The 25,235-nt window shown below is 36.8% G+C and overlaps 1 protein-coding gene and 1 non-coding gene across 11 annotated transcripts in view; both read left to right on the plus strand.

The window, feature by feature from the left end:
• Positions 1-25,235, plus strand: part of CSNK1G1 (casein kinase 1 gamma 1) — a 160,394-nt gene that overhangs the window by 61,090 nt on the left and 74,069 nt on the right. For all 10 annotated transcript variants that reach the window (XR_008299124.1, XR_003423124.2, XM_027067497.2 and 7 more), the window contains exons 3-4: positions 15,785-15,825; positions 22,199-22,268. Coding sequence is in view for 8 of the 10 variants with exons in the window: in XM_027067497.2 (XP_026923298.1) it covers positions 15,785-15,825; positions 22,199-22,268 (111 nt within the window). In the remaining 2 variants the exon portion in view is untranslated. The remainder of the gene's footprint in view (positions 1-15,784; positions 15,826-22,198; positions 22,269-25,235) is intronic.
• On the plus strand, positions 3,782-3,971 carry LOC113602088 (U2 spliceosomal RNA). Its single transcript, XR_003423465.1, has one exon. It is a non-coding gene; the product is annotated as a U2 spliceosomal RNA (small nuclear RNA).

Raw genomic sequence — 25,235 nt, forward strand, 5'->3', positions numbered from 1 at the left:
GAGTCTTATATGTGTACATTGATTGCCTTAGTAGATAAGGGAATTTTGAAGATTCAAGAAAGGAAGATTGATGAAGAATGATTGTGAATAAAAGCTAGGAGGACATGATGGAGTAGACACAGATCTGCAAGTTGTTTTTTATTAAATGAGAAACATGGAGGCTAATTTGAGGACTTTTTTTTTTTTTTTTTTTTTTTTTGGAAGTTTTGAGTATTCTGCTGAACCTGGTCTGGAAAGAATCATGTAAACATTAAGATGTAAATGATTCTGTTCCTCCACAATTAAGAAAATGTTGTCTACATTTAATGTAGTCTAGTAATAATGGCTTGTTTTTCTTTAGTTGCAAGAATAAGGAGATGATATTTCTTTTACATTCTAATGGGTATGTACTTATATTTATGGCAGACCCCTGAGACTCTACAATCTTGCATATAATTTTAATAATCTTCATATTACCCTTGTGAAATAGAACATTGTTAGAAAATCTTTTTACTTGCAAATAAAAAAATGGAAGCATAAAGAATTGATTTTTTTTTGCTCTTTTTCGTCTTTGTTATCTGATGAAATCGCTAAAGTATGTTAGCACAGAAGGTAAATTGGCTAAGGGTAGCAGCTTATCCTTTGACACACTCCTCCCTGACTTCTAAAATAAGATACTTACTTCTGTGTCTAAAGTAGGGTGTACATGACAACTTCTCTGCATATTGTTGTTTTCTTACCTGTCACTAATGAACTTAAATTGGAATTTGTAACTTCAGCTTTTACCAGCAAGTTCTGTTTTTGGCAGTTGTGATCATTAACAGTTTACAGATTCTAAAGCACTTGGTTTCATTTTGTGTCCCACAAAGTCTCAGAGCCTTTATTTTGCACTGTGAGGGAATGAGAAAGGAAGAGTGAGGAGACAGGATTCTGTCACCTATATATTAAGTTTTCAGTAAGATTTTATTTACAAGATACTATTCTCCGTTAAAATTTTTTGAATATCATTCATCTGAAAGAATATAGGCTTAAGATAAAATTTAAGTGTTTATTCTCTAGATGAAAGTGAAGGCATTGTATAATCAAATGTTACTTTTTTATTCATAGTTTCTAGTAAATCTTATCATTTGAACAAATAGAACAAAGTCTGTATCAGCCAAAAACCATGCCAAGCAGTGAAACATTAACACTGATTATAAGGTGCTTTTACAACATTGTTAAGGTTTTCCTATATATTTGCAAATTTATAGGGTCTTTGGATGGAACAAACTAAAACAAGTTTAGAAGTCGTGTCATTACTTTCTTTCTTAAAAGTAAGAGTCCTGAAGTCATATTGCCTTTCCAGGTTTTATTTTTTTCCTCTATAAGATGAGAGTAGAAATAATACCTAATTTAGCAGATGTGTTGTGAAGATAAAATCCAGGTAATGCATATAATCATTTAAGACAGTGGTTGGTACATAGTGAGCATTTAATTTGTACACATAATACAGATATTCTTGATTTAAAAAAATTTTTTTAAGTTAATTTGAGAGACACAGAACGCAAGTGGGGGAGGGGCAGAGAGAGAATCCCAAGCAGGCTCCCTCTGTCAGTGCACAGAGCCCATCTCAGGGGTTGAACCCACGAAACTGCGAGATCATGACCTGAGCTGAAACTGAGTAGGATGCTTAACTGACTGAGCCCCCCGGGTGCCCTATAATACACATATTGTTTAAACTTTTGTTTTAATTTTTCCCAACTTTGTATGAAGAAGATTTTCAAAATTTTACTAAAAAGTAAAAAAAACCAGGTTGGCAATTATCCATAATACACTGTTACCTCAATTTCCCAGTTAATGTTTTTTCCAGATGCTTTATATCTTTGGAGGTATGTTTGTGAACATTGGTGTGAGAGTGTGTGTGTGTGAGAGAGAGTGTGTGTGAGAGAGAGAGTGTGTGTTTGAACCATTTAAAAGTAAGTTGTAAAACTGACAAAATACTTCGCTAAGGGATGTTTATGTTCCCACTTAACAGTTGTATAATAGAATATATTCTTTGTTTTGCTTCTACAGTATGTTGTGGAGGGACTTAATTTAAAATTGTGATTCCAGGGGTGCTTGGGTGGCTCAGTCGGTTAAATGTCTGGCTCTTCGTTTTGTCTCAGGTCGTGATCTCTAGGTTGGTGAGTTCGAGCCCTGAGTAGGGCTTCTGCTGAAGGTGTGGAGCCTACTTGGGATTCTCTCTCTCTCTCCCTCTCTCTGTCCCTCCTCCACTCTTTCTCTCTCAAAAATAAATAAATATTTAAAAACATTAAAATTCTGATTCCAGAAATAATGTGTTTTAACTTTCTTGAAAAATCACAAATAAGTATAAAATTCTTGTTCCTAGTAGTATCATAGCTTAAATTTCTTTTAGAATTACATTCTGTTGGTTTTAACTCCAGGAGTTTGTTAAAGCACTTTAACAGAGCTTAAGGAAGATTTTTTTTTTTTTTCCTCAGCACGGTCTATCAAAAACTGGTAGGAATCAACCACTTTATTTATTTTTAAGTTTTATTTATTTTTATTTTTTCATTTTTTAAAGTTTGTATTTAAATTTAGTTAACATATAGTTGTAGTATTGGTTTCCTGAGTAGAATTTAATGATTCATTGCATATATTATACCCAGAGCTCATCAAGCAAGTGCCCTCCTTAGTACCCATCACCCATTTAGCCCTTTAACCACATTCGCTGACACACAGTCCGTATCACATTAATATGGTAATTTTAGAGTGTCACAGATAAGATTCTTGCAGGATTATGCATTGGTATCTTGGCTAGTTTATCAGGAGAATTTAATGGTGAAATTGCCAGGATTGCTAAAAGCCATCTGGAATTGTGTGAGCAGTACTATGAAGCAAAGATGATTTGGGATTTATTATGAGGAGAGTTTAGAATCGATATTTACATGATGTCATCATGCATCCTAAGGAGAAAACTGCCTGAACTTGTACTTTTCCAAAAAGTCTAGGTTAATCCAGTTTTTTCCTGAATTGGGGTTACTAGGGCAAGAGAATGCTTATAGATACTTACTTACTTACTTACTTACTTACTTATTTATTTAGTGTTTTATTTATTTTTGAGAGAGTACAAGCAGGGGAGGGGCAGAGAGAGAGGGACAGGATCTGAAGTGGACTCTGAAGTAGACTCTGTGCTGATGGCAGTGAGCCTGATGTGGGGCTTGAACTCATGAACTGTGAGATGATGACCTGAGCTGAAGTCAGATGCTCAACCCAACTGAGCTGCACAGGTGCCCCTAGATAATCTATTTTTTATAATTTAATTTTTTATTTTAACTTTATTTTTTAAGTAATCTCTATACCCAGTGTGGGGCTTGAACTCACAACTCTGAGATCAAGAGTCGCATGCTTTACTGACAGTCAGCCAACACCCTTTTATAATTTAATTTTTTTAATGTTTGTCTGTTTTTGAGATAGTGTGAGAGAGGGGTAGAGGTAGAGGGGGACAGAGGATCTGATGTGGGTCTTGAACTCACCAACTGTGAGATCATGTCCGGAGCTGAAGTCAGATGCTTAAACGACTGAGCCACCCAGGTGCCCTATAATAATTTTAATGAAAATAACCATATGGCATAGGTAGTAAAGTCCTGATCTCTACAGACAAGCATTTCCACTCTTTTAACCATGTCCTCTAGATGCTTCCTTTTTTTAAGTGTTATTGAATATTGGTTTTCATTTTTCTTGTGTACACCATCCCAGTCACTCCCCCATGTTCTCCCTGTATACTTACATCATATACTTTGTTAAACCATTTTTCTACACAGTTACTTCTTGGTCTCTTGGCTAAGATCAAGTATAGTATCTGTTCTTATTAGTTTAATATCTGATATGTCCTGTATCCGAGGACAGTAAGTTAAATGTTTTTTAGAGCAGGGAGATGGAATAGGTGCTTGCCCCATTCACTCTGTGCATCAACGTGGTATTACAGTACCTCCAAGAATGGTGCACCCCCTCTGGGGCTAAAGCACACACACACAGACACAGACACACACACACACCAGGTTTTTTTTACATTTATAGTTGTATGGTTGTGAAAATATTGTTCACAACTGAGCTATGAGAGCACTTTTATGTACATCCCCATGCCCCTTCGGTCAGAATTAAAAATTACTGATACTTGGGGTGCCTGGGTGGCTCAGTCTTTTCTAATTAAAAGACATAATATCCTTCTGGGAATGGATCATGAGAGAAGAGGTCCAAATTGTTATTAAACAAAAGCATCTATATTTAACCTGAAAACAAAGTTAAGAAAACAATTCTGTTTACAATACTATCAAAATAGAATAAATTTAACAAAATGAGTTTAAAATTTATACTCTGAAAACTATAAAATGTTAAAAGAAATTAAAGACCTAAATACATGGAAAGACCTTCATATTTAGGGATCAAACTTAATATTGTTAAGATGGTAGTACTCCCCAAACTGATCTACAGATTTAACATAATCCCTGTCAGAATTCTAGCTGGGCTTCTTTGTAGAAATTGACAGGCTGATCGTAAAATTCATATGTAGTTGCAAGATGCCCAGAAGAGCCAAAACATTATTGAAAAACAAGAATAAAGTTGAATGACTCACACTTTTTTATTTCAAAACTTACTACAAAGCAACAGTGATCTAATGCCAGTGGTACTGGCATTATAATAGACATAATAGATTGAAGAATCATCTGTGATCCATTGCTTTTTGACCAGTATGCCAAGACCATTCAATGGAGAACTATATTTTTTCAATAAATACTCTTAGGACAACTGAATACTCACATGCAAAGGATTTGATTTGAACCTAGACCTCATACCATATTCAAAAATTAATCCAAAGTGGATCAAAGAACTAAATGTAAGAGCCCAAACTATAAATCTCTTAGACGATAAGTCTAAATCTTCACACCCTCAGATTTGGCAGTGGATTCCTAGTTAAGAACAAAAGCACAAACAACAAAAGAACAAATATTAATAACATATTAGACTGTTTTAGCTGATGATCAAATTCAAATAATTGACAATCCATGGTTTTAGTTTTTTTAGAATCACTTGCTTCTAGAACCACTTTGAACTCTTTTCATAGTTGTATTTTTTCACTTTCAATCCTTTTACTGTTGAAAGGACCAAGTAGACTTTTCTTCCTGAGTGGCTTGAATGTCTGACTGGTATAGCCTTCTCCTTGTCCATGGATCTCCATTTGGTCTTCTGATTTGCCACATTTATATTGCAGAAGTCTTCAAATACCAAGTCATCTGCCTGTTCTGAAAAAGTACTTCACATCTATTAGAGATTCATAATGAAATTTTTTTAATAAAAAAGTTTTTTTAATGTTTATTTTTGAGAGAGAGACAGAGCATGAGTGGGGGAGGGGCAGAGAGAGAGACAGACAGACACAGGATCTGAAGCAGGCTCCAGGCACTGAGGTTTCAGCACAGATCCTGACCCAGGGCTTGAACTCACGAACCATGAGATCATGACATGAGCTGAAGTCGGATGCTTAACTGACTGAGCCACCCAGGCGCCTCTTTAATGAAATATTTTTTAGGAAAATATAATACCTGGGATTTGCTTCAAAATAATTTAGTTATTGAAATTGGGTGAGGTTACATGGGGTAATAATTATAAAACTTTAAAACTTTACATAATAATTAAATTCAAAAAATAAAGTACTTTAGTATTTTTCTGCTGCAGAATATCATGCTTTCTGGAGTGATTCATTCCAATTTTTTTTTCTCACCACTCTGATATAGAAAGTTTTACGCATTTGCTTAGTAAAGCAGAGGCCTCTGTAAGTACTTCATAGGCTCCCCTTCTTGAAACGGGATATATGGGTCTTTCTTTGATCCCATTTATAAATACCGTCCCACCCTTTTATCTCACCCTACTAAGCCTTATTCCAGATTTTGAGCCATTAGAGAACCCCTCATTTTTCTTACTATCAAAAGTCAATGAAGTTAGGCCAATCACTGACTCAAATTGAGATCATTGAAACTGCTTTCCAGAAGGTTTTGATTAAAAATTTTTTTCATGTGCATGTTTTTTTAAAGTTTTTACTTAAATTCCAGTTTGTTAGCATACAGTGCATTATTAGTTTCAGGTTACAATATAGTGATTTAAACACTTCCATAAAATACCCAGTGCTCATCACAGCAAGTGCTCTCCTTAATCCTCATCACCTATTTTACCCATCCCTACCCACCCACCTCCCCTCTGGTAACCAACAATTTGTTCTCTAGTTAAGAGTCTTTCCAAAAAAAAAGTGAGGGGGGGGACACTTGGGTGGCTCTGTCAGTTGAATGTCCAACTCTTGATTTCGGCTTAGGTCATGATCTCAGGGTCATGGGATTGAGCCCTGTGTCAAGCCCCTATTCCACAATGGGTGTGGAGCTTGCTTGAAATTCTCATTCCTTTTCTTTCTCTCCCCCTCTTGTCCTCTTCCCCAGTCATGCTCACTCTCTCTCACTGTCTCTCTAAAATTAAAAAAAAAAGTTTGATTCTTGGTTTGCCTCCCTCTTTTTTACCCCATTTGTTCATTTGTTTCTTAAATCCCACATATGAATGAAGTAATATGGTACTTCTTTCTCTGACTGATTTATTTCACTTAGCATAATACTCTCTAGCTCCGTCTGTGTCATTGCAAATGACAAGATTTCATTCTTTTTTAATGGCTGAGTAATAATCCATTGTGTGTGTGTACGAATGCGTGTGCACACACACATACCACATCTTTATCCATTCATCAGTCAGTGGACACTTGGGCTGTTTACATAATTTGGCTGTGGTAGATAATGCTGCTGTAAACATCAGGGTACATATATCTCTTTGAATTAGTATTTTTGTATTGTTTGGATTAAGAACCTAGTAGTGCAATTGCTGGATTGTAAGGTAGTTCTATTTTTAACTTTTTTTTTTTTTTTTTTTGGAGAGAGAGAGAGTGTGCATGGGAGCACAGGATGGGCAGAAGGAGAGAGAGAATCTTACCAGGCTCCATACTGAGTGTGGTGTGGAGCCCAATATGGGTTCTACAATTGTGAGATCATGACCTGAACTGAAATCAAGAGTCAGATGCTTAACTCGCTAAGCCATCCAGGCACCCCTGTTTTTAACTTTTTGAGGAACCTCCATACTGTTCTCCAGCGTGGATGCACCAGTTTGCGTTCCCACCAACAGTGCAAGAGGGTTTCCCTTTCTCCCTATCCTCACCAGCACCGGTTGTTTCTTGTATTGTTGATTTAAGCCATTCTGACAGGTGTGAGGTACCACCTCATTGGAGTTTTGCTTTGCGTTTACCTGATGGTGTGCAATGTTGAGCATGTATGTCTTCTTTGGAAAAATGTCTATTCGTATCTTCTGCCCATTTCTTTTTCTTTTTTTTTTTTTTTAAGTCTATTTATTAGAGAACCCCCGAGAGTAAGCACAAGCAGGGGAGGGTCACAGATGGAGAGGAGAGAGAAAGAGAGATAGAATCCCAAGCAGGCACCACACTGTCTGGGAGAAGCTCAACATGGGACTCGAACTCACGAACTGTGAGATCATGGCCTGAGTTGAGATCAAGAATCAGATGCTTAACCACTTGAGCCACCCAGGGACCCCATCTTCTGCACATTTCTTAACTGAGTTTTTGTGTTTTTTGGGTGTTGAGTTTGATAAGTTCTTTATAGATTTTGGATATTAAACCTTTATCAGATAAGTCATTTGCAGATATCTTCTCCCGTCCCATAGGTTGCCTTTTAGTTTTATTGATTGTTTCCTTCACTGTGCAGAAGCAGTTTATTTTGATGAAGATCCCAGTAGTTTGTTCTTGCCTCCCAAGACACATCTAGAATTTGCTATGACCCATGTCAAAGAGGTTACTGCCTATATGTTCTCCTCTAGGATTTTTATGGTTACAAGTCTCACGTTTAGGTCTTTCATCCATTTTGAATTTATTTATGTGTATGGTATAAGAAAGTGGTCCAGGAGCACCTGGGTGGCTCAGTTGGTTGGACGTCCGACTTCGGCTCAGGTCATGATCTCACAGGTTCGTGAGTTTGAGTCCCATGTAGGGCTCTGTGCTGGCAGCTCAGAGCCTGGAGCCTGCTTCTGATTCTGTGTCTCCTGCTCTCTCTGCCCCTCCGCCACTCATGCTCTGTCTCTCTCACTCTCAAATATGAATAAATGTTAAAAAAAATTTTTTTAAGTAATAGAAAAGAAAGTGGTCCAATTTCATTCTTCTGCATATAGCTGTCCAGTTTTCCCAGCACCATTTGTTGAAGAGACTGTTTTTTTCCCATTGGGTATTCTTTCCAGCTTTGTTGAAGATTAATTGACCAGATAGTTGTGTCCCCTTTATGGGTTTTCTGTTCTGTTTCTTTGATCTGTGTGTCTATTTTTGTGCTAGTAACATACTGTTTGATAACTATAGCTTTGTAATGTAACTTGAAATCCAGAATTGTGATGCATCTTTGCTTTTCTTTTTCAAAGTTGTTTCGGCTATTTGGGATCTCTTGTGGTTCCATACAAATTTTGTGATTGATTGTTCTAGTTCTCCAAAAAATGCTCCAAAAAAAAAAATGATAGGGATTGCATTAAACGTGTAGATTGCTTTGGGGAGTATAGACACTTTAACAGCATTTGTTCTTCTAGTTCTTGAGCATGGAATGTCTTTCCAATTCTTTGTGTCATCAATTTTTTTCGTAAGTGTTTTACCCTTTTCAGAATACAAGTCTTTTACCTCTTTGGTTAGGTTTCTCCCATGGTATCTTATTACTGTTTTGGGTTGAATTCACTCCACCAATTAAGCCACCCAGGTACCCCCAGGTTTTTATTAGTGGCTTTTGTTTTTTGACCATGACACACTAAAACGAATACGCTATGATCCACTGCATACACAATTTAATATGTATATATATCTGAAGCAGACATTTAATGAAATAATACCCATGCTAAGAGTGGTATACTGTATTTTTTATTTTACACTATTTTTTTTTTTTAAACATGTTGGTCAGGACCCCTTGTATTTATTTATTTCACACTTCACTAGTGGATCACGTCATGCACTTTAGAAAACATTTTAACAAACATTGCCTAAAATAGACATGTTTATAAATAAATAAGTAAGACCTGTTTTTGCATATTAACAGTAAACATGTTCTATAACATTACCGGTGTTGTTGAGCAAGATTTAATTTTTTAATAATATACTACTAATAGTGATAAGTAATCCCTTCAAGAAGCATAGCACAAGGAGAAATTACTCTTGTTAACTGCTAACCATTTGGGAAACATTTCTGCACAGTGTACGAGTTCACTAGTAGAATTAAGTAAAAATGGAAAACATTTGTGGCTCTTTTCTTTAAAGCTATAGTTCTATTTGTTATCTTCTTACCTCTAATCATAATACCTACTTAAAAAGATGTTCTCTGGGTAGTAGAGGCGCTAGGCCAGTCTGCCCTGTTTGCCCTGAATAGACATGGTAACCAATGAAAGTTACAAAAAAACCAGTTTCTTCTTTTAACACAAAATACCTCAAGTTCATTTGGCTGGATTTTTTGTTTGTTTATTTGTTTTTACAAGTTCTAGGTAGTGATTTATAAATGTACTACTTTCACTTTAGGACCAGAAAATGTGACAGCTGGAGATCTAACTAAACTGGGAACCCGAGGCTGTATGTTCCTTTATCAGTGTGACTCTTGAGAACTGAGGCTTGCTGGTTCTTTGAAATAATGCTGTGTCTGATGAAGCTTACAGTAAATGTTGTCTCTGTAGGTGACTTACTAAAATAGGAAGTCTTCGTGCAGTGGGTTTTATGGGCAGCATCACATCCAGGGCTGCTGTTTCAAAAGGCTGAGTTTAGACATAAAGCTCCAAAAACTACTATGTAATGCAGTTTCATTTCCATTAACAATAAAAGAACTCATAGCCAGGAAGTGAGCGTGGGAAGCATTGTGGATTTTGTGCAACAGATACTAAAAGCTTTGAGTGCTTGGGATCATGCCATCTCATCGGTGGCATTTTGCTGTCCATTAAAGTGCCTTTCTCACAGTTATTGATATGTTTTAAATATATATATATATTTAAGAAATCTATTTTAGCTGAAGCAGTCATTCATTTTAAATGGGCAGGATTTTAACCCTCTGTCTTTGTAACTAAATTCTTCCAGAGCAAAATTTTTGAGTAAGTATATCACTGAGGAGGATGGTGGCTGAGTGATTATCTAGACTTTTACATGGCTGCACTTTGTGTTGGCCTGTTCAGTCCTCCTGATGCCACTGGCAAAGGAATTCATTTGAGTGATGCATAGCACAAGAGAATTATTTCATCACCTCCAGTGCCTCTTAGGATTAAGGATAATTGCTTTGGAAGAGGGTGACATGTGTTCAGTTCTTTTGGTGCCCCCAGAGAAAGTAAGCAAACACAAGTCAGCATTCTGTGATGTATCAGCTATCACATTTGGTGTTAACATAGGCTTCCTTATTCCTTGTGTTTCTGTGATTATATTTTTAAAATTCTTTATTCATCTATTTTAAGAGAGAGAACGTGAGTGGGGGAGGGGTGGAGAGAGAGAGAATTCCAAGCAGACTTCCTGCTGTTAGTGCAGAGCCAGACCTGGGGCTGGAACTCACAAACTGCGAGATCATGCCCTGAGCCGAAAGCAAGAGTCGAACACTTAGCCAACTGAGCCACCCAGGGGCTCCAACTGTTTATATAGATACGAAAGTTGAAGCTGAGAAACATTTCATAATTATAGATTACTTTTTGGTTTAGTGGGAACTTGGAGGGAGGCATCGTAATGGTAGAGTGGCAGAGTGCCTCGTCTTGTGGTTCTTTCTGTTCTCAACTGATGAAGACTTTTTTGACCCTTCTCTTTTCCTTCTCCTTCACATTTACAGGTACTCCAAAGGTTATTAGTTTTGTCTCATTGAAATGCCTTGATTATAAATCATATTTTTAAGTTGTTTTCTTCCAGCAATTATTGGGTAATACCCTGCAATAATAAGAGAAGTAGATAAAAATTAGATTTATCTAGCATTTTGCAGTTTAGAAAGTACTTTCACATATTCTAACTCATGGAATGCTCATAACCACATAAAGAACATTTATTCTTTAAATGTTCTGCTATCAAAGCTTCCCCTTCATCTTCTTTCTAGGTATTCTCCTCTCCTCTTTCTAGGTATTCTCCTCTCTTTTATTTTATACTTTGGGGCCAGATTAATATTTTTAAAATAAAATTTTTACCATTATGCTTTTACTCGTGGCACGAGACCTTTGTTGGTTTCACAGCAAGCTGAATAAGGAAACCAGAACTCCTATATATGCATTTAGGATTATCCATATCTGATTATAACCTAGGCTTCTTTTTTTATTATCCTAGAACTTTGTCAGAACCTTCTGAATGTTAAATGAATTTGTTTTCACTGCAGCAAGCATCTGTTACCCATTACATATCAGATACTGTATATGTTGCCAGGGCTAAAGAGATGAGTTGAACATTCTTCTTGACCTCTTTAAGGCATAAATACACACACACACACACACACACACACACACACACACACACACACACACACACACACCAAGTGAGAGAGAAGAGGAAAACAAGTGAGAAATGTTAATAAAATTTTTGAAGCTGGAGAGTAGATAGTTAAGTGGTAATTGACTTAGCAGTCCAGAGCAGGCTGATGATTGAAAGGGTAGGGGGGTTTGTAACATAAATTACACTATTTAAACTAAAGAATTGGAGACACTAGGAGCTCAGAAAGCAGGGATGAAGTAGGGAGAAGGAGTAAAAACAGAGAGCTTAGCTGCAAGTCTATATGTGAGGCAGTCAGATGGCTAAATCATCTCCCTCCCTGGCATCCCCTGGCAGATACCCTGTACCACCCTCACGGGAGATGGCAGGTTCACACTGTAGAAAGTGAAACACACTGTGAAACCTGGGCTGCCCAATGGGGAAAATGAGAAAAAGCTTACCCACTGATTGGTGAGACCTCCCCCCCCGGCCCCCAATCCCCGCCCTGGACTCTGGAAGAAGCAGATCTGTAAGTGCCTGGGATTTCTTTAAACTCTTACCTTTTTTTTTTCTTCAAAAGAAATCTGTGCAATTTCTATAATATAAAAAGTTTGTTTTACTATAAAAAAGATTTTTCCCAAATCTTCAAAGGAAAGTGAGGATCTAGTAAAAGCATGCCTTATTTGTATAGCTTATGCCCTGGCACATCTCCACATACGTTTGGTTGTGCATACCCTAGGGTAAGAAGCTAGCATTCAAGGTGATTCACACTCTGTCCCTATTGGATCTTTCTGACTTGACTTCTCACCGTTTTTCTCCATTTATTTTGTGTTCCATTCATGTCGGTCCACATGCAGTATATCAGATTCTGTGCATTTTCTATCATGTTTCCATCTCACTATTCACATTAGTATTTTTTATATACTATGAAATACCCTTTATTCTCTCCTCTGTCCTTCTGAGACTTACTGTGAGTGCCGCTTGTGGCCAGATGCTTTATACTCCCTCCATCCAGGCTCCTCTATTGACTTGTTCATATTTCTCTTTTAACTCTCATCACATTATGTGATTAATTCAATAAACTTGTGTGCCATCTGTACAAGGCCCTGTGTGAGGAGCTAGATTATAGTCTCTGCAGGGTGAGAACTGAGTGTTACTCATCTTAGATGTCTGATATCTGCATATGATGGGTAATAAATGTTCAAATGCTTACCCCTACCTCTGGTCTTTTATTTTTTTAATTGGTCATTTATGTTTCCTCACAAGTGGTTATTCAAAACACAGGTTTGATCATGTCACTACCCTACTCAAAAACTTTGTTTTAAACTTTAAGTGGCATTGAGGACTTTTCTCATGTATACTGACTCTTACTTTTCTAGCCCTGTTTCTACCGTAACCCCTCTTTGTCTGTCCCTACCACTTCCTGATCCTCACAATGCAACTTACGGTCCGTCTACTCCCAGACCACCTAACATTCTTAGACTGTGCCATCTACTTTGTCACTTTTTTGTTTGTTCATTCATCTTCTTCGCTTTGGGATGCCTTTTCCGCTTATTCAACTATTTAATTTTTTTTTTTTAACATTTATTCATTATTGAAAGACAGAGACACAGCATGAGCAGGGGAGGGGCATAGAGAGGGGGAGACACAGAATCCAAAGCAGGCTCCAGGCCCCAAGCTGTCAGCACAGAGCCCGACGCGGGGCTCGAACTCAGAAACTGTGAGATCATGACCTGAGCCGAAGTCAGACGTCAGACGCCCAACTGACTAAGCCACCCAGGCGCCCCTCCCCTTCTTCAGCTATTTAAAGTCCTACTCATTTTTTAAGACTCTTGGGGGAAGGACATAGAGGGAAGATAAAAAGAAAAGAATTTATTTCCTGAGAACTCCTGAATTGCCTTCTCTCTTTTCTTGCTCACAGATCAGAATCTAGGTTGGTTACTCTATTACATTTCTACCACTACCATACTTCACTTTAAATGTTGTATCTATGGAATTAAAGATCTGTTACTTCACACATATACTTCAAAGATTAAGTTATCTCCGACACTAATGGCATGTTATACTTTAAATGAGTGAGGGATGAATTTTGGTACCCCTGACTCCCATAGGAATTCTCACTGTAAAAACTGGCGGGAGGGTGTGTCCAATTCAGAAAGACTCCTAAACATACTTACAATTTGAAATTGACTGCTTGTCTCTAAATAATACTAAGTTCTTAGGGTCAGCCTTGTGCCAGAATTGACTTGGGGTCACAATAATAATGCTTATACTGTGCCAGGAAGGGCTATCCTGAAAAATCTTTATGCAGAATTGTACCTGGTGTGAGATAAGTCTGTGGCTAAGCTGAAGTTTTTTGTTTCTGTTTATTTAAACAGAAAATAAAATTTAATTTTGTACATGCAGGGAACTTTAATTTCCCTCCATTGGCTGTTTCTGCCTCATCTATTCCTCTCCCAGTTATTAGTTTCCTTTTCACAATTTCATCAGATACATTTTTAAAAATGTTTTTGGTGGGAAGATTAATCAGAAACACAAATTGACTTTTAGAAGCTGAATGCAATTAATATATAGGAAAAAATACCTGTTTTCTACTTTGGTTTCTTTAAAAAAGAAGTTGTTCATCTTTAATGGTATCTTAGGTATTTCTCTGGCAGTCAGCAAGTCCTCTTTATTATGTTACTTGCACACAAAAGTTATTCCTAAATTAGTGTACTCTTTGACACATAAAGGTGCTCAGCAACCTGATAGCCTTATTAAAAGTATAATGGTATAGTTTGCAAAGGGCTGCCTGTTGTTTAGATCTTCGTTAAAATAGTATTGTAAGCAGCCTTTTGTTTCCAAGATAAAGTATGTGTGTGTGTGTGTGTGTGTGTGTGTGTGTGTGTTTAAGAAATAGTCATTTTAATACCTTAATGTATATCTTTTTATATTTGCTTTTTTATATATGAAATTTATTGTCAAATTGGTTTCCATACAACACCCAGTGCTCATCCCAAAAGATGCCCTCTTCAATACCCATCACCTACCCTCCCCTCCCTCCCACCCCCCATCAACCCTCAGTTCTTAGTTTTTAAGTCTCTTATGCTTTGGCTCTCTCTCCCACTCTAACCTCTCTCTCTCTTTTTTTTTTTTTCCTGCCCCTCCCCCATGGGTTCCTGTTAAGTTTCTCAGGATCCACATAAGATTGAAAACATATGGTATCTGTCTTTAATGTACATCTTTGTATATCCTTCTCCATGCCTTTATATTTAGCCATGTACGTTATGTGTGTGTGTGTATGTGTGTGTAAATACATTTACTTCTATGTGTTATTTAAAAAGTAATTATACGTGCTGATACCTTTTCATCAGTCAGTGTTTGTTTTGAGTGTCTGTGATGTGCAGAACAGTCAATGAGGCATTGAGAGAACTGCTGGATAAATATTTCCTACCCTCAAGATATTTATAGTCTAGCTGATTAAGATAGGACAAATGTATAAGAAGAAATGTGAAGTCCAGTGCAGTGGCTAAATCACATGGTATACACTAAACACTCTGGAGGAATTTAAATTCGCCTTTAAGAATGAGTAGAGGTGGGGAGGTTAAGATAGCTACATAGCCAGCATGTAGTATGAGCTCACAAAGTGGATAATTGCTGCCTTCATCCTCATCCTCATCCTCACTCCAGGCACTTCCTCTAGATGTCTAGGAGAGTATTGATTCCACTTATTGAAGTAGAGAAGTTGAGAGGAAATAATCCTTACTATTTCAGGAAGAACTTGAGATGTTTAAATTATGCAGGTAGAGAGCCGTTTTCTGCATATAAAGAGCTAGAGTTGTGGTGCAAAAGCCAAACAGCTTTGAGAATCATCTACTTACAGACAGTAGGTAAGTTTTAGGGCAGTGACAAATAATCTATAATTCCCATTTGTTAGTTTAAAAAGTGAGGGTGTGTGTTTATTGTGCCAAGAGTTAAAATTTCTGCATCTTTGACATTCTGGCACTTCTTGGTTTGCTTCATGGCTTAGTTGTCGGGAAATAATAAATAACAAAACGTGTGTGAGAGAGAGGAGACTTGTTTTCTTTTTTCTAAGTTCTCACGTCTAACTTAAATTTCCAAATTCTCAAGTGGTTTCTATTCTTGTCTTACTGGGTCTCATTATTTCTTTAGCTTTTCGCTTATAAATCATGTTTCATATATGTGAATAGCGTTGGGAACGTGACCTTTCTCATGACCCTGTAAGCTAAGATTTTGCTTTGCATTTCCCAAAATAAATGTCACTAAAACATATACATTCTGCTTTTCCCCTAGGTAAAAATCTCTACACCAATGAATATGTAGCTATCAAACTGGTGAGTAGAATCTATGTTTGTAGTAATTATATTTTGGTGCCCTCACCCTTCACATATCTTTTCACAGGAAATAGTTGTAAGCATTCACAAAAATAGTAATGTTTTTTTCTTTTGCATATGGTCCCACATAGTCATTTTCCTTTAACCATATATAGTGCTATAGTGATGAATCACTGCACACTGTATAACACTCTATAGTTAGATGATGCCAACTATACTTGTAGCAACAGTTGCATCAAAAAATAGTTATTAAAAATAGCTTGAAGAAAAAAAAATTACTGGAAGACTAGTAATTTCTGTGCGGTTTGTACCTTTCATAGTGCTATTTTAAAAGATAAAAGCATTGGAAATGTTATATTTTCTTTTGCTTGACTGATCCATTTTTAAAATGTAAGGTATTTATTTATTAATATACTTAGTAGAAGCCCAAATCTGATCATCAATTCATTGCCTTAAATATCCGTCAAATGTGAAAAACACATCTTGTCAAATTCAAAGCAAAAAGTTCACTTAGTTTTGTCAGCACTAATGAATAACTAACCTAGTCATTAAAGATAGCATCCTCTTAAAAAATGTGTATTATTTTTGAGGAATAGTAATTTTAGGAGAAAATTATTTTATATTTAAGGTCGATACATAATCATTTCTAGTCATATGAAATATGTCATATGACTGGTTTCTATGAAACTGTGTAAATGTTTGTCCTGGTAAGTTTCCCAGGATTTGCAGCCAGTTTGGGCCTTTACTAATTGGAAGATAGGAGTTAATGGTTGAAGGAAGTATCTTGTGATAATTGTAGTAGTGCTGTTCTCTTCTAACGAATTGCACTTAACCACATCCACACCTGCTGTGTGTGTGGATTGAGCTTGTCATTTTGTGGAGGAGTCAGAGGTGTTTTGTGAAGACAACTATCAGACGTTATCAGATTGGTTTCTTTGCAAAGATGTAGACCAGAAGCAGGGCTTAGAGCAGGTAGCTGCTAGGGAACCAAGGGTTTTGTTTGTTGACTTGGAACTCTTTTTAGAGAAATGGGAGCAGGAAGACAGTTAATACTGTAACAATGCAGGCCAACCATTGTCTCAGATTGAATATCAAAGAATTAACCATAGTTTTTATTTTTATTTTATTTATTTATTTTTAATGTTTATTTATTTTTGAGGCAGAGACAGAGCATGAATGGGGGAGGGCCAGAGAGAGAGGGAGACACAGAATCTGAAATAGGCTCCAGACTCTGAACTGTCAGTACAGAGCCCGACACGGGGCTCAAACTCACAGAGCTCGAGATCATGACCTGAGCCGAAGTCGGACACTTAACCGACTGAGCCACCCAGGCGCCCCACCATAGTTTTTATTTATAGGAATTTGGTTCTGTAAAAGCGTTCTCTAGCTCATCTGCTTTTTTACTTTTTCTGTTTTACGACTTTGGTAAGTTGGACTAGCAACCAGGAGTAGCTCCTGAAACACTTGAAATACTGTCTCAATTCTGTATATTTGTTACTGTCCCTTTATTTATCCAGACCTCTCTAGAGCCTTTTTGTTAGGGGCAATTTTTTCTATCTATATTTCTTCTTCCAAGTTCATACTAGTCAACCTAGTTAGATAAGCTTATATAATGTATTGTTGACATGACGGATCACTGCATTTCACTTACAGTTTATTAAACTTTATTCTACTTTGTATGGCCTAGAATAACGGCTAAAAGTAGATCTCATGTCATCTAGTATGGTGTGTCTCAGGAGCTCATTTCTCTTTGAAATAAATCTTAAATAAAGACTTTTTGTAGGATAGCAATCTTGTCTGTGGGTCTCCTCTTTTGCTGTTGGGCTGTGTTCTCCATGGGAGATAAGAGGGCAGTAACTGAGCTCTTTTCATTGTAACAGCAAAATTTGCCTTAAGCATTATTGTCCTGCAAGGTAGCCGTCTGCTGTCGGTTTAGGATTTCAGGCAGACATGTGTGTTCCAGAATAACTGTGATTCTGGCAAATAGCCAGCCCTCTGTGGAAATGTAATCAGCATCTGGCACAGAAATACAAGGAAGCCCTGCTGGTACTGTTTTCCTTCCACTTTGTTTAGATCTTCATTTTGGGCTCTTGTTTATTAGATTTGGAGGAACCTTTTTAAAAAACCATACACAACATAAAATAATATAATGAGCCCTTCCTTTACCCCCATCACCAAGATTTCCCAGGTTCTTTTTAACAGAAGTTTTCTTTCTTTTACATATATATATATATATATATATTTTTTTTTTAATGTTTTATTTATTTTTAAAACAGAGAGAGACAGAGCATGAGTGGGGGTGGGGCAGAGAGAGAGGAGAGACACAGAATCTGAAGCAGACTCCAGGCTCTGAGCTGTCAGCACAGAGCCTGACGCGGGGCTCGAACTCACGAACTGTGACATCATGACCTGAGCTGAAGTCGGACTCTCAACCAACTGAGCCACCTGGGTGCCCCTTAACAGTTTTCTAACAATTGTTAAAAAGAAAAAAAAAGAAAAAAAAATCTCTTTATGCTGTTAATCTTGCTGCCTGCCACAAGATGTAGATTTAGTGTTTACAATGTCCTGTATTCATAGTCCTTCCAGGAGAGCACCTTGAAGCTTCAGTTGTCTGAGCAGTCTTCAACTATATGCTAAAGGGGTTGGCTTGAAGGGAGTAACACTTTCATCTATGATGAAAAGCTCCTGCTGTCCGAATATATGTGATATGCATGCCCACGTTCAGCCTTGTAACTCTAAAGAGTTTTTGCTTTTTCACTCTGCTAGCTTAGTTACCCAACATCAGGTCAAATATTTCCTATCTCAGCATCTACTGTGAAGTTTTAGAGTATTATGTTTGAAGAAGGATCTGTGGCTTTTTCATTCATTGCTCCATTTTTCTCCAGAAAAACCATACAGAATGATCAACCTCTGCTTCTATATTAATTTGTTGTCACTGTTTCTGTTGGGGTTCTTGTGAATTATTAGCAATTGTTCTGAAGGACAAATTCTGTAATTGGCTGCTTTAGTGGTGCTCCAGTGGAAGATCTAAAACCAGATGGAGACTCTCCAGAGTGATCCTTTCCTATTTGAAGAGAGAGATGAATAAAGAAGTGATTATTTAGAGTGTACTTAGCTTTATGTACTTTTTCTTTTGACTACAAGAATCTTGAGAAGCTTGAACTCCCAACTCTGATGATTGCTGATTTTATAATCAAAGAAGGATATGTGTTCTTTCATAGAGCTCATTAGGGGTATGAACTATTTTAGCCTGCCTGAATTTATTTAGAAAAACCTTCCTAGAAGCAAATGGATAGACTAGATAACTTCAAGGAACTTCTGAATTCTGTGATTTATGGATTCTATTTCTTAAGAAAAATGCAAAAACTTCAAGTGGGTGCAGGAAGAACTTTCAAAGATGATCAAAGAACTCAAACAATAGGACCAATGAGGAAAGGTTAAAGGAATTGAAATTACTATGCCTCAATAAGAGATGTCTAAGAAATGATTGAATAGTTTTATAATTTGAGGATAGTTGTTACAGTATTCACAGGTTATTGAAGAGCTATTTTATCTTGTTGAGGACAAAAGAGAAATAGACTTAAGTTTTGGTAGTAGAGATTTAAACTACTTAAAATACCTTTGAAATCATGAAATGTGTTAAACGTCAGCATAAATTGTCAAGGGAAGCTGTGGGATCTCCTTTCTTTGAGCCTGTCTTAAAAAGAGGACAAGTAACCATTCACCTGAGAAAGGACAGTTTTTTCAACAAATGTTTTTGGGAATATCAGATATCCACATGCATTGAAGTTGAACCATTACCTTGCATCCTATGTAAAAAATTAACTCAAAATGTATCAGAGACCTAAATGTAAGAGCCAAAACTGTAAATCTCTTAGAAGAAAACTTGGAGGAAAAGCTTCATGACATTAGATTTGGCAGTGATTTTTTTTGATATGATACAAAAAGCACAAGGAAGAAAAGAAAAAAGATAAATTAGACTTCATAAAAATTAAAAACTTTTATATTTCAAAGGACTCTGAACATTGTGAGAAGGCAACCCATGGAATGGGAGAGAATATTTAAAACTCACATATCTGATAGAGAATTGTATCTAGAATTTATCATTTTTTTTCAGAGTTTTTATTTGTGAGAGTGTGAGCACAAGCATGGGAGGGGCAGAGAGAGAGAGAGAGAGAGGATCCCAAGCAGTGGCTTAGACCCTGGAACTCTGAGGTCATGACCTGAGCAGTAATCAAGAGTCGGATGCTTAACCAACTGAGTTAACCAGGTGCCCCTAGAATTTACCATTTTAATAATTTTTAAGTGTACAGCTCAGTGACATTAAGTACATTCATATTGTTGTGCAGCCATTGCCACCATCTCCAGAACTTTTTCATCTTCTTCAACTACAATTCTGTACCCATTAAACACTGACTCTCCATCCCCACCCTCATAGCCTCTGGCAACCACAATTGAATTTTCTCTCTGTGAATTTGACTACTTTAGCTACCTCATATAAGTGAAATCATGCAGTATTTGTCCTTTTGTGTCTGGCAGATTCCTTTCCTTTTCCTTTTCCTTTTCCTTTTCCTTTTCCTTTTCCTTTTCCTTTTCCGTTCTCCGTTCTCCTTTCTCCTTTCTCCTTTCTCCTTTCTTTCCTTTCACCTTTCCCTTCCAAGTTTATTTATTCTGAAGTAATCTCTATACCCAACATGGGGCTCAAACTCACGACACTGAGAAAAAGAGTTGCATGCTCTTCTGACTGAGCCAGGCAGGCGCCCTGTGTCTGGCTTATTTCATTTAGCACAATGTCTTCAAGTTTTATCCATGTTGTAATATATGTCCGAATGTCTTTCTTTTTTATGGCCAAATGATATTCTGTGTATGTGTAGAACTAAAGGTAATCATATTTTGTTTACTCATTTGTTGATAGATACTTGGGTTGCTTCTACTTTTTGATTATTGTGAATAATGCCGCTATGAACACAGGTGTACAAATATCAATTTGAGTCTCCACTTTCAGTGTTTTCAGGTATATATCCAGAAATGGAATTGCTAGATCATGTGGTAATTCTGCTTAATTTTTTGAGAAGTTACCATACTGTTTTCCATAATAACTATACCATTTCACATTGCCACCAGCAATGCGCAAGAGTTCCAATTTCTACGCATCTTCACCTACACTTACTTTCTGCGTTTTTGATAATAGCTATCCTAAAGGGTACGTAGATCAGTCTTCTAGGGTAATGTTTGATTTTCTTGCTAAGTAGTCTACTATACAGTCAGTTGAGAATAATTAACCAGCCAGTTCTTGAAGTTCAATGTAGAACAAAATGACCTGGTAATTTGGCTGTTTTATCTCCAAGGGCTTTAGAAAACTCTGTTTTTGTAAACTTGAACATCATATTGATTAAAGATACATAGTTTAATTGCAATTACAATCTTTAACTCTCTTAAGTGTAAAAATAAATATGCATATAATGTTCCAACAGCTTTATTTGTAATAATGAAAACTTAAAACAGTCCAAGATGTCTGAAAATTATGGTATGTGCATGTATGCATGTGCACGTGCACACACACGCATACACAAAAATACTACAGCCATTAAAATTTATATAAAGCTTTATGGGGCACCTGGATGCCTCAGTTGGTAGAGCATGTGACTCTTGATCTCAGGATTGTGAGTTCAAGCCTCACACTGGGTGCAGAGCCTACTTAAAAAATTATATAAAGCTATGTATGGCCACGGATAGACGTCATTATTACATTGTTGAACTTAAAGATACATTACAGAAGAGCAAATATACTATGATCTCATTTATTTTAAATATATTTTTGAGTATATATTACATATAAATATGTGTATGAATAAATACTTGGAAGTACATTCACCAAAACATTAATAGTGCTTTTCTTTAAAATGATAGAATCTCAGATTATTTTTACTCTCTTCGTAATTTTTGTGTATTTGAAATTGTTTTCTGAGCATATGTCATTTTTCTAAGAATAATAAACCTATTTATCACCCAAAATTCATAATAAAACAAGCAGGGAATACATGCTGGTATTTAATTAAAAGGTTTGGCATCTGGTTTCCTAGGAGAATGTATTTCAGAAGAATACTTCTTGGTGAGGGAACTGTTGTTGAATGATGGCTCATACAAGAGTATGTGTATTTAAATATCCATGGAAGGGATTGTATATACTTCACCTTCATCCTTCCCTAGCTGTGCTTTCAAAGAGAAATTGTGGTAAGAAAATGCTATCATATATGGATATCATCTCTAAGATACTAAGTGGTCTTGGCCCTGGTTTACTTTGAAAAACCTAGGAATGGAAAATTTTTTTATTTGTCTAAATCTGATCACAATTTCTCTTCTTGGGTTTCAGGAACCAATAAAATCACGTGCTCCACAGCTTCATTTAGAATACAGGTTTTATAAACAGCTCGGCAGTGCAGGTAAGTCAAGTCTGTTTTCTCCATGTACTTAGTCTATAGCTTAGCTGAAAGACCAAAAGTATGCACATTTTCTTGTCTACTGGACCTTTTTTTTTTTACTAGACCATGTATCTCCCCTGCTGGCTGGATAGGTAATTAAACACAGTCAACTAAAGCTACTTGCTCTCTGACTCCTGGAGGGCCATTTGATTGGGGATTTATGATGCCATGACTGTGACCACAAACCACCTGAAACACACTGGTTTGAAGTGTTGCTTTATGGTAATTTCATTCTCTTCTCATTTCTTTACACCAAAAGAAAAGAGGAGGGGTTGGTAATTTGCAAACAATATTTTATCATAGTGAGACTACGTATCTATTTTGAGGATCTACTAAAATACGTGTTCTGAAATACCATAACATTGTCATTTTATCCATTTGAAAGACCTTGCTTATGTTATTGTAATAACCTAAGACCTTTGAGGAGTTTTTAAAATTAAGTTTATATATATTTTTTAAACGTGCCTATTTTTTATCTAAAAAATCTAATTTCTGAAATATCTTAGTGGCTTCCAGGAAAATATCTTGAGTAAGCAAATGTTACCAACCCTAAGGAGGTTGTACCTATGGGATATTGCTTGCAGAAGATGAAATTGTTCAGCACTAGTTTCATTGTTTGACATTAGTTAGACATTCCTCTACTTTTTGCTTTCTACAGTGTGATGGTTTTTCCTGAATGACTGAAGCATGTTTTTATTTCAAGTACCACTTATTGAAGGTACTATTGAAGGAATTTGAGTTTCACTTCCTAGAATATATAGAATTATATAATAGCCACACAATGTTATTCAAGTTGTCTTACACACTGACTGTGACAGTAATCAGCCATAGTCCTAACCTAGCAAGGCCACGATAGGCATTTGCCTTTCATTGAACCTAAAATGAGTTCTTACTCACAATAGCTTCTTACTATATGTTTGTTCATTTAGTTTGCAGGACATATGTATAACTTGAGGCTTGTCTTTCCAGAACTAAACTTTCTTTTTAAGTTTATGTATTTATTTTGGGAGAGAGAGCATGCACAATGTGGGGGGGGGGTGGGGAGAGAGAGAGAGAGACAGAGTATTCCAAACAGGTTCTTTGCTGTCAGAGCAGAGCCCAATGTAGGACTCGATCCCATGAACCATGGGATCATGATCCAAGCCAAAATCAAGAGTGAGATGCTCAACCAAAATCAAGAGTGAGATGCTCAACCAACTCAGCCACCCAGGTGCCCCCCAGAACTGAACTTACTTAAAGTTAGCTGTTATGTTGTTCGTGTTTTTATAAATTTCAGGGTGACAATTATTACAACTCATTTATGATATTTCTATTAATTTAGATGAGCTATTTTAACAGCCATTTCACTAGTTGACCTTTTTGTTTTTATGGAGTTTTACTCAACTGGAACCTTTACCTCTTTTATATATATATATATAAGTTGGCGTCAACCCAGGCTTTCTGAATTTTGTGGTAATATAATTGATTTTGAGCACTTAAACATCTTTAATGCCATATTGGGATATTTTTCAGTCTTGATTCTGTTACTGGTGATTACATATCGAATGCTCTTTAATTGTAATTACACATTCCATCCCCCAGCCCTGCAATAAGACCATAAGCTCCCGAGAACAAGGCTTGTCTCTTCTGCACCCTTGTGTCTCAAGTTTATCTCAAGTCCTAACATAGTTCTTTCACATAGTAGGTAGTTAGGAAGAATTTTTGTGACAGAAAAAAGTTAGGAAGATTTGATAAGTTTTTGCCTTTTTAGATTTTTGCCAAGTTATTAATAAAAATATTTCCTGAGGATGGCCAAAAAAGGAAATTTATTTTGCAGGTAAATCAGTTGACAAGAAAGTAGACAGGATTTGACCATGTCTTATTATAAATGTAAGCATGGGGGCCCCTGGGTGGCTCATTCAGTTGGGCGTCCAACTTCAGCTCAGGTCATGATCTCACAGTTCATGGGTTCAAGCCCCACATCGGTCTCTGTGCTGATAGCTCAGAGCCTGGAGCCTGCTTTGAATTCTATGTCTCCCTCTCTCTCTCTCTCTCTGACAGCCCGGAGCCTGCTTCGGATTCTGTGTCTCCCTCCCTCCCTCTCTCTGTCCGTCCCCCACTCGTGCTCTGCCTCTCTCTCTCAAAAATAAAGAATGAATGAATGAATAAATAAATAAAGGCATGAACTCCTAGTTCTAACTTACAAGCACAAACATTTCTCTCCCTGTTTTTCTAGAGTGAGTTCCAGCTGCAAATGTGACTCATCACTAGTTAATGTTTAACCAGCCAGAGCTTATATGCCACTCTCTTCAGAACCAAGGTGATGTGGCATTGTAAATAAACAACCTTCCATGCCAAAGGCACACAGTGACCAAAATAATCTAATTGTTGTTTTTATGCACTAGTGTTTGTCTGTCATTATTCATCATATGCCAGTGATTTGCAAAATATTTGGGTATCATGACAAGCAATAGTTTAAAAAAAAATGCATTGTGACTTAGATTTGTTCAAGGAATTAATCAGTCCTTTAAAATGGATGAATTTTGGGGGGAGGAATTAATGCTTTTAAATTAAAAAATGCTATTCTGACCATGTTGTGAGACTTTACATTTCTTTTTTTTTTTTCTAATATTTACTTATTTTGGGAGGGGGAGGGGCAGACAGAGAGGGAGAGAGAATCCCAGTCAAGCTCCACACTGTCAGTGCAGAGCCCGACACTGGGCTCAAACTCATGAACTGTGAGATCATGACCTGAGCCGAAATCAAGAGTCGGACGCTTAACCAACTGAGCCATCTAGGCTTCCTGAGACTTTAAATTTCTGAAATAGGAACTTTTATATTGGCTTGGGAGTGTGACCATTCCTTCCTTCTTAATATCCAGGTCTTAATCATTACCTTGGGTTTTTGACCCCATTGCCCTGACCATATGATATGATCTGGAAATTCATA

The sequence above is a fragment of the Acinonyx jubatus genome, chromosome B3, assembly GCF_027475565.1.
Source record: "Acinonyx jubatus isolate Ajub_Pintada_27869175 chromosome B3, VMU_Ajub_asm_v1.0, whole genome shotgun sequence".
NCBI lineage: Eukaryota > Metazoa > Chordata > Mammalia > Carnivora > Felidae > Acinonyx > Acinonyx jubatus.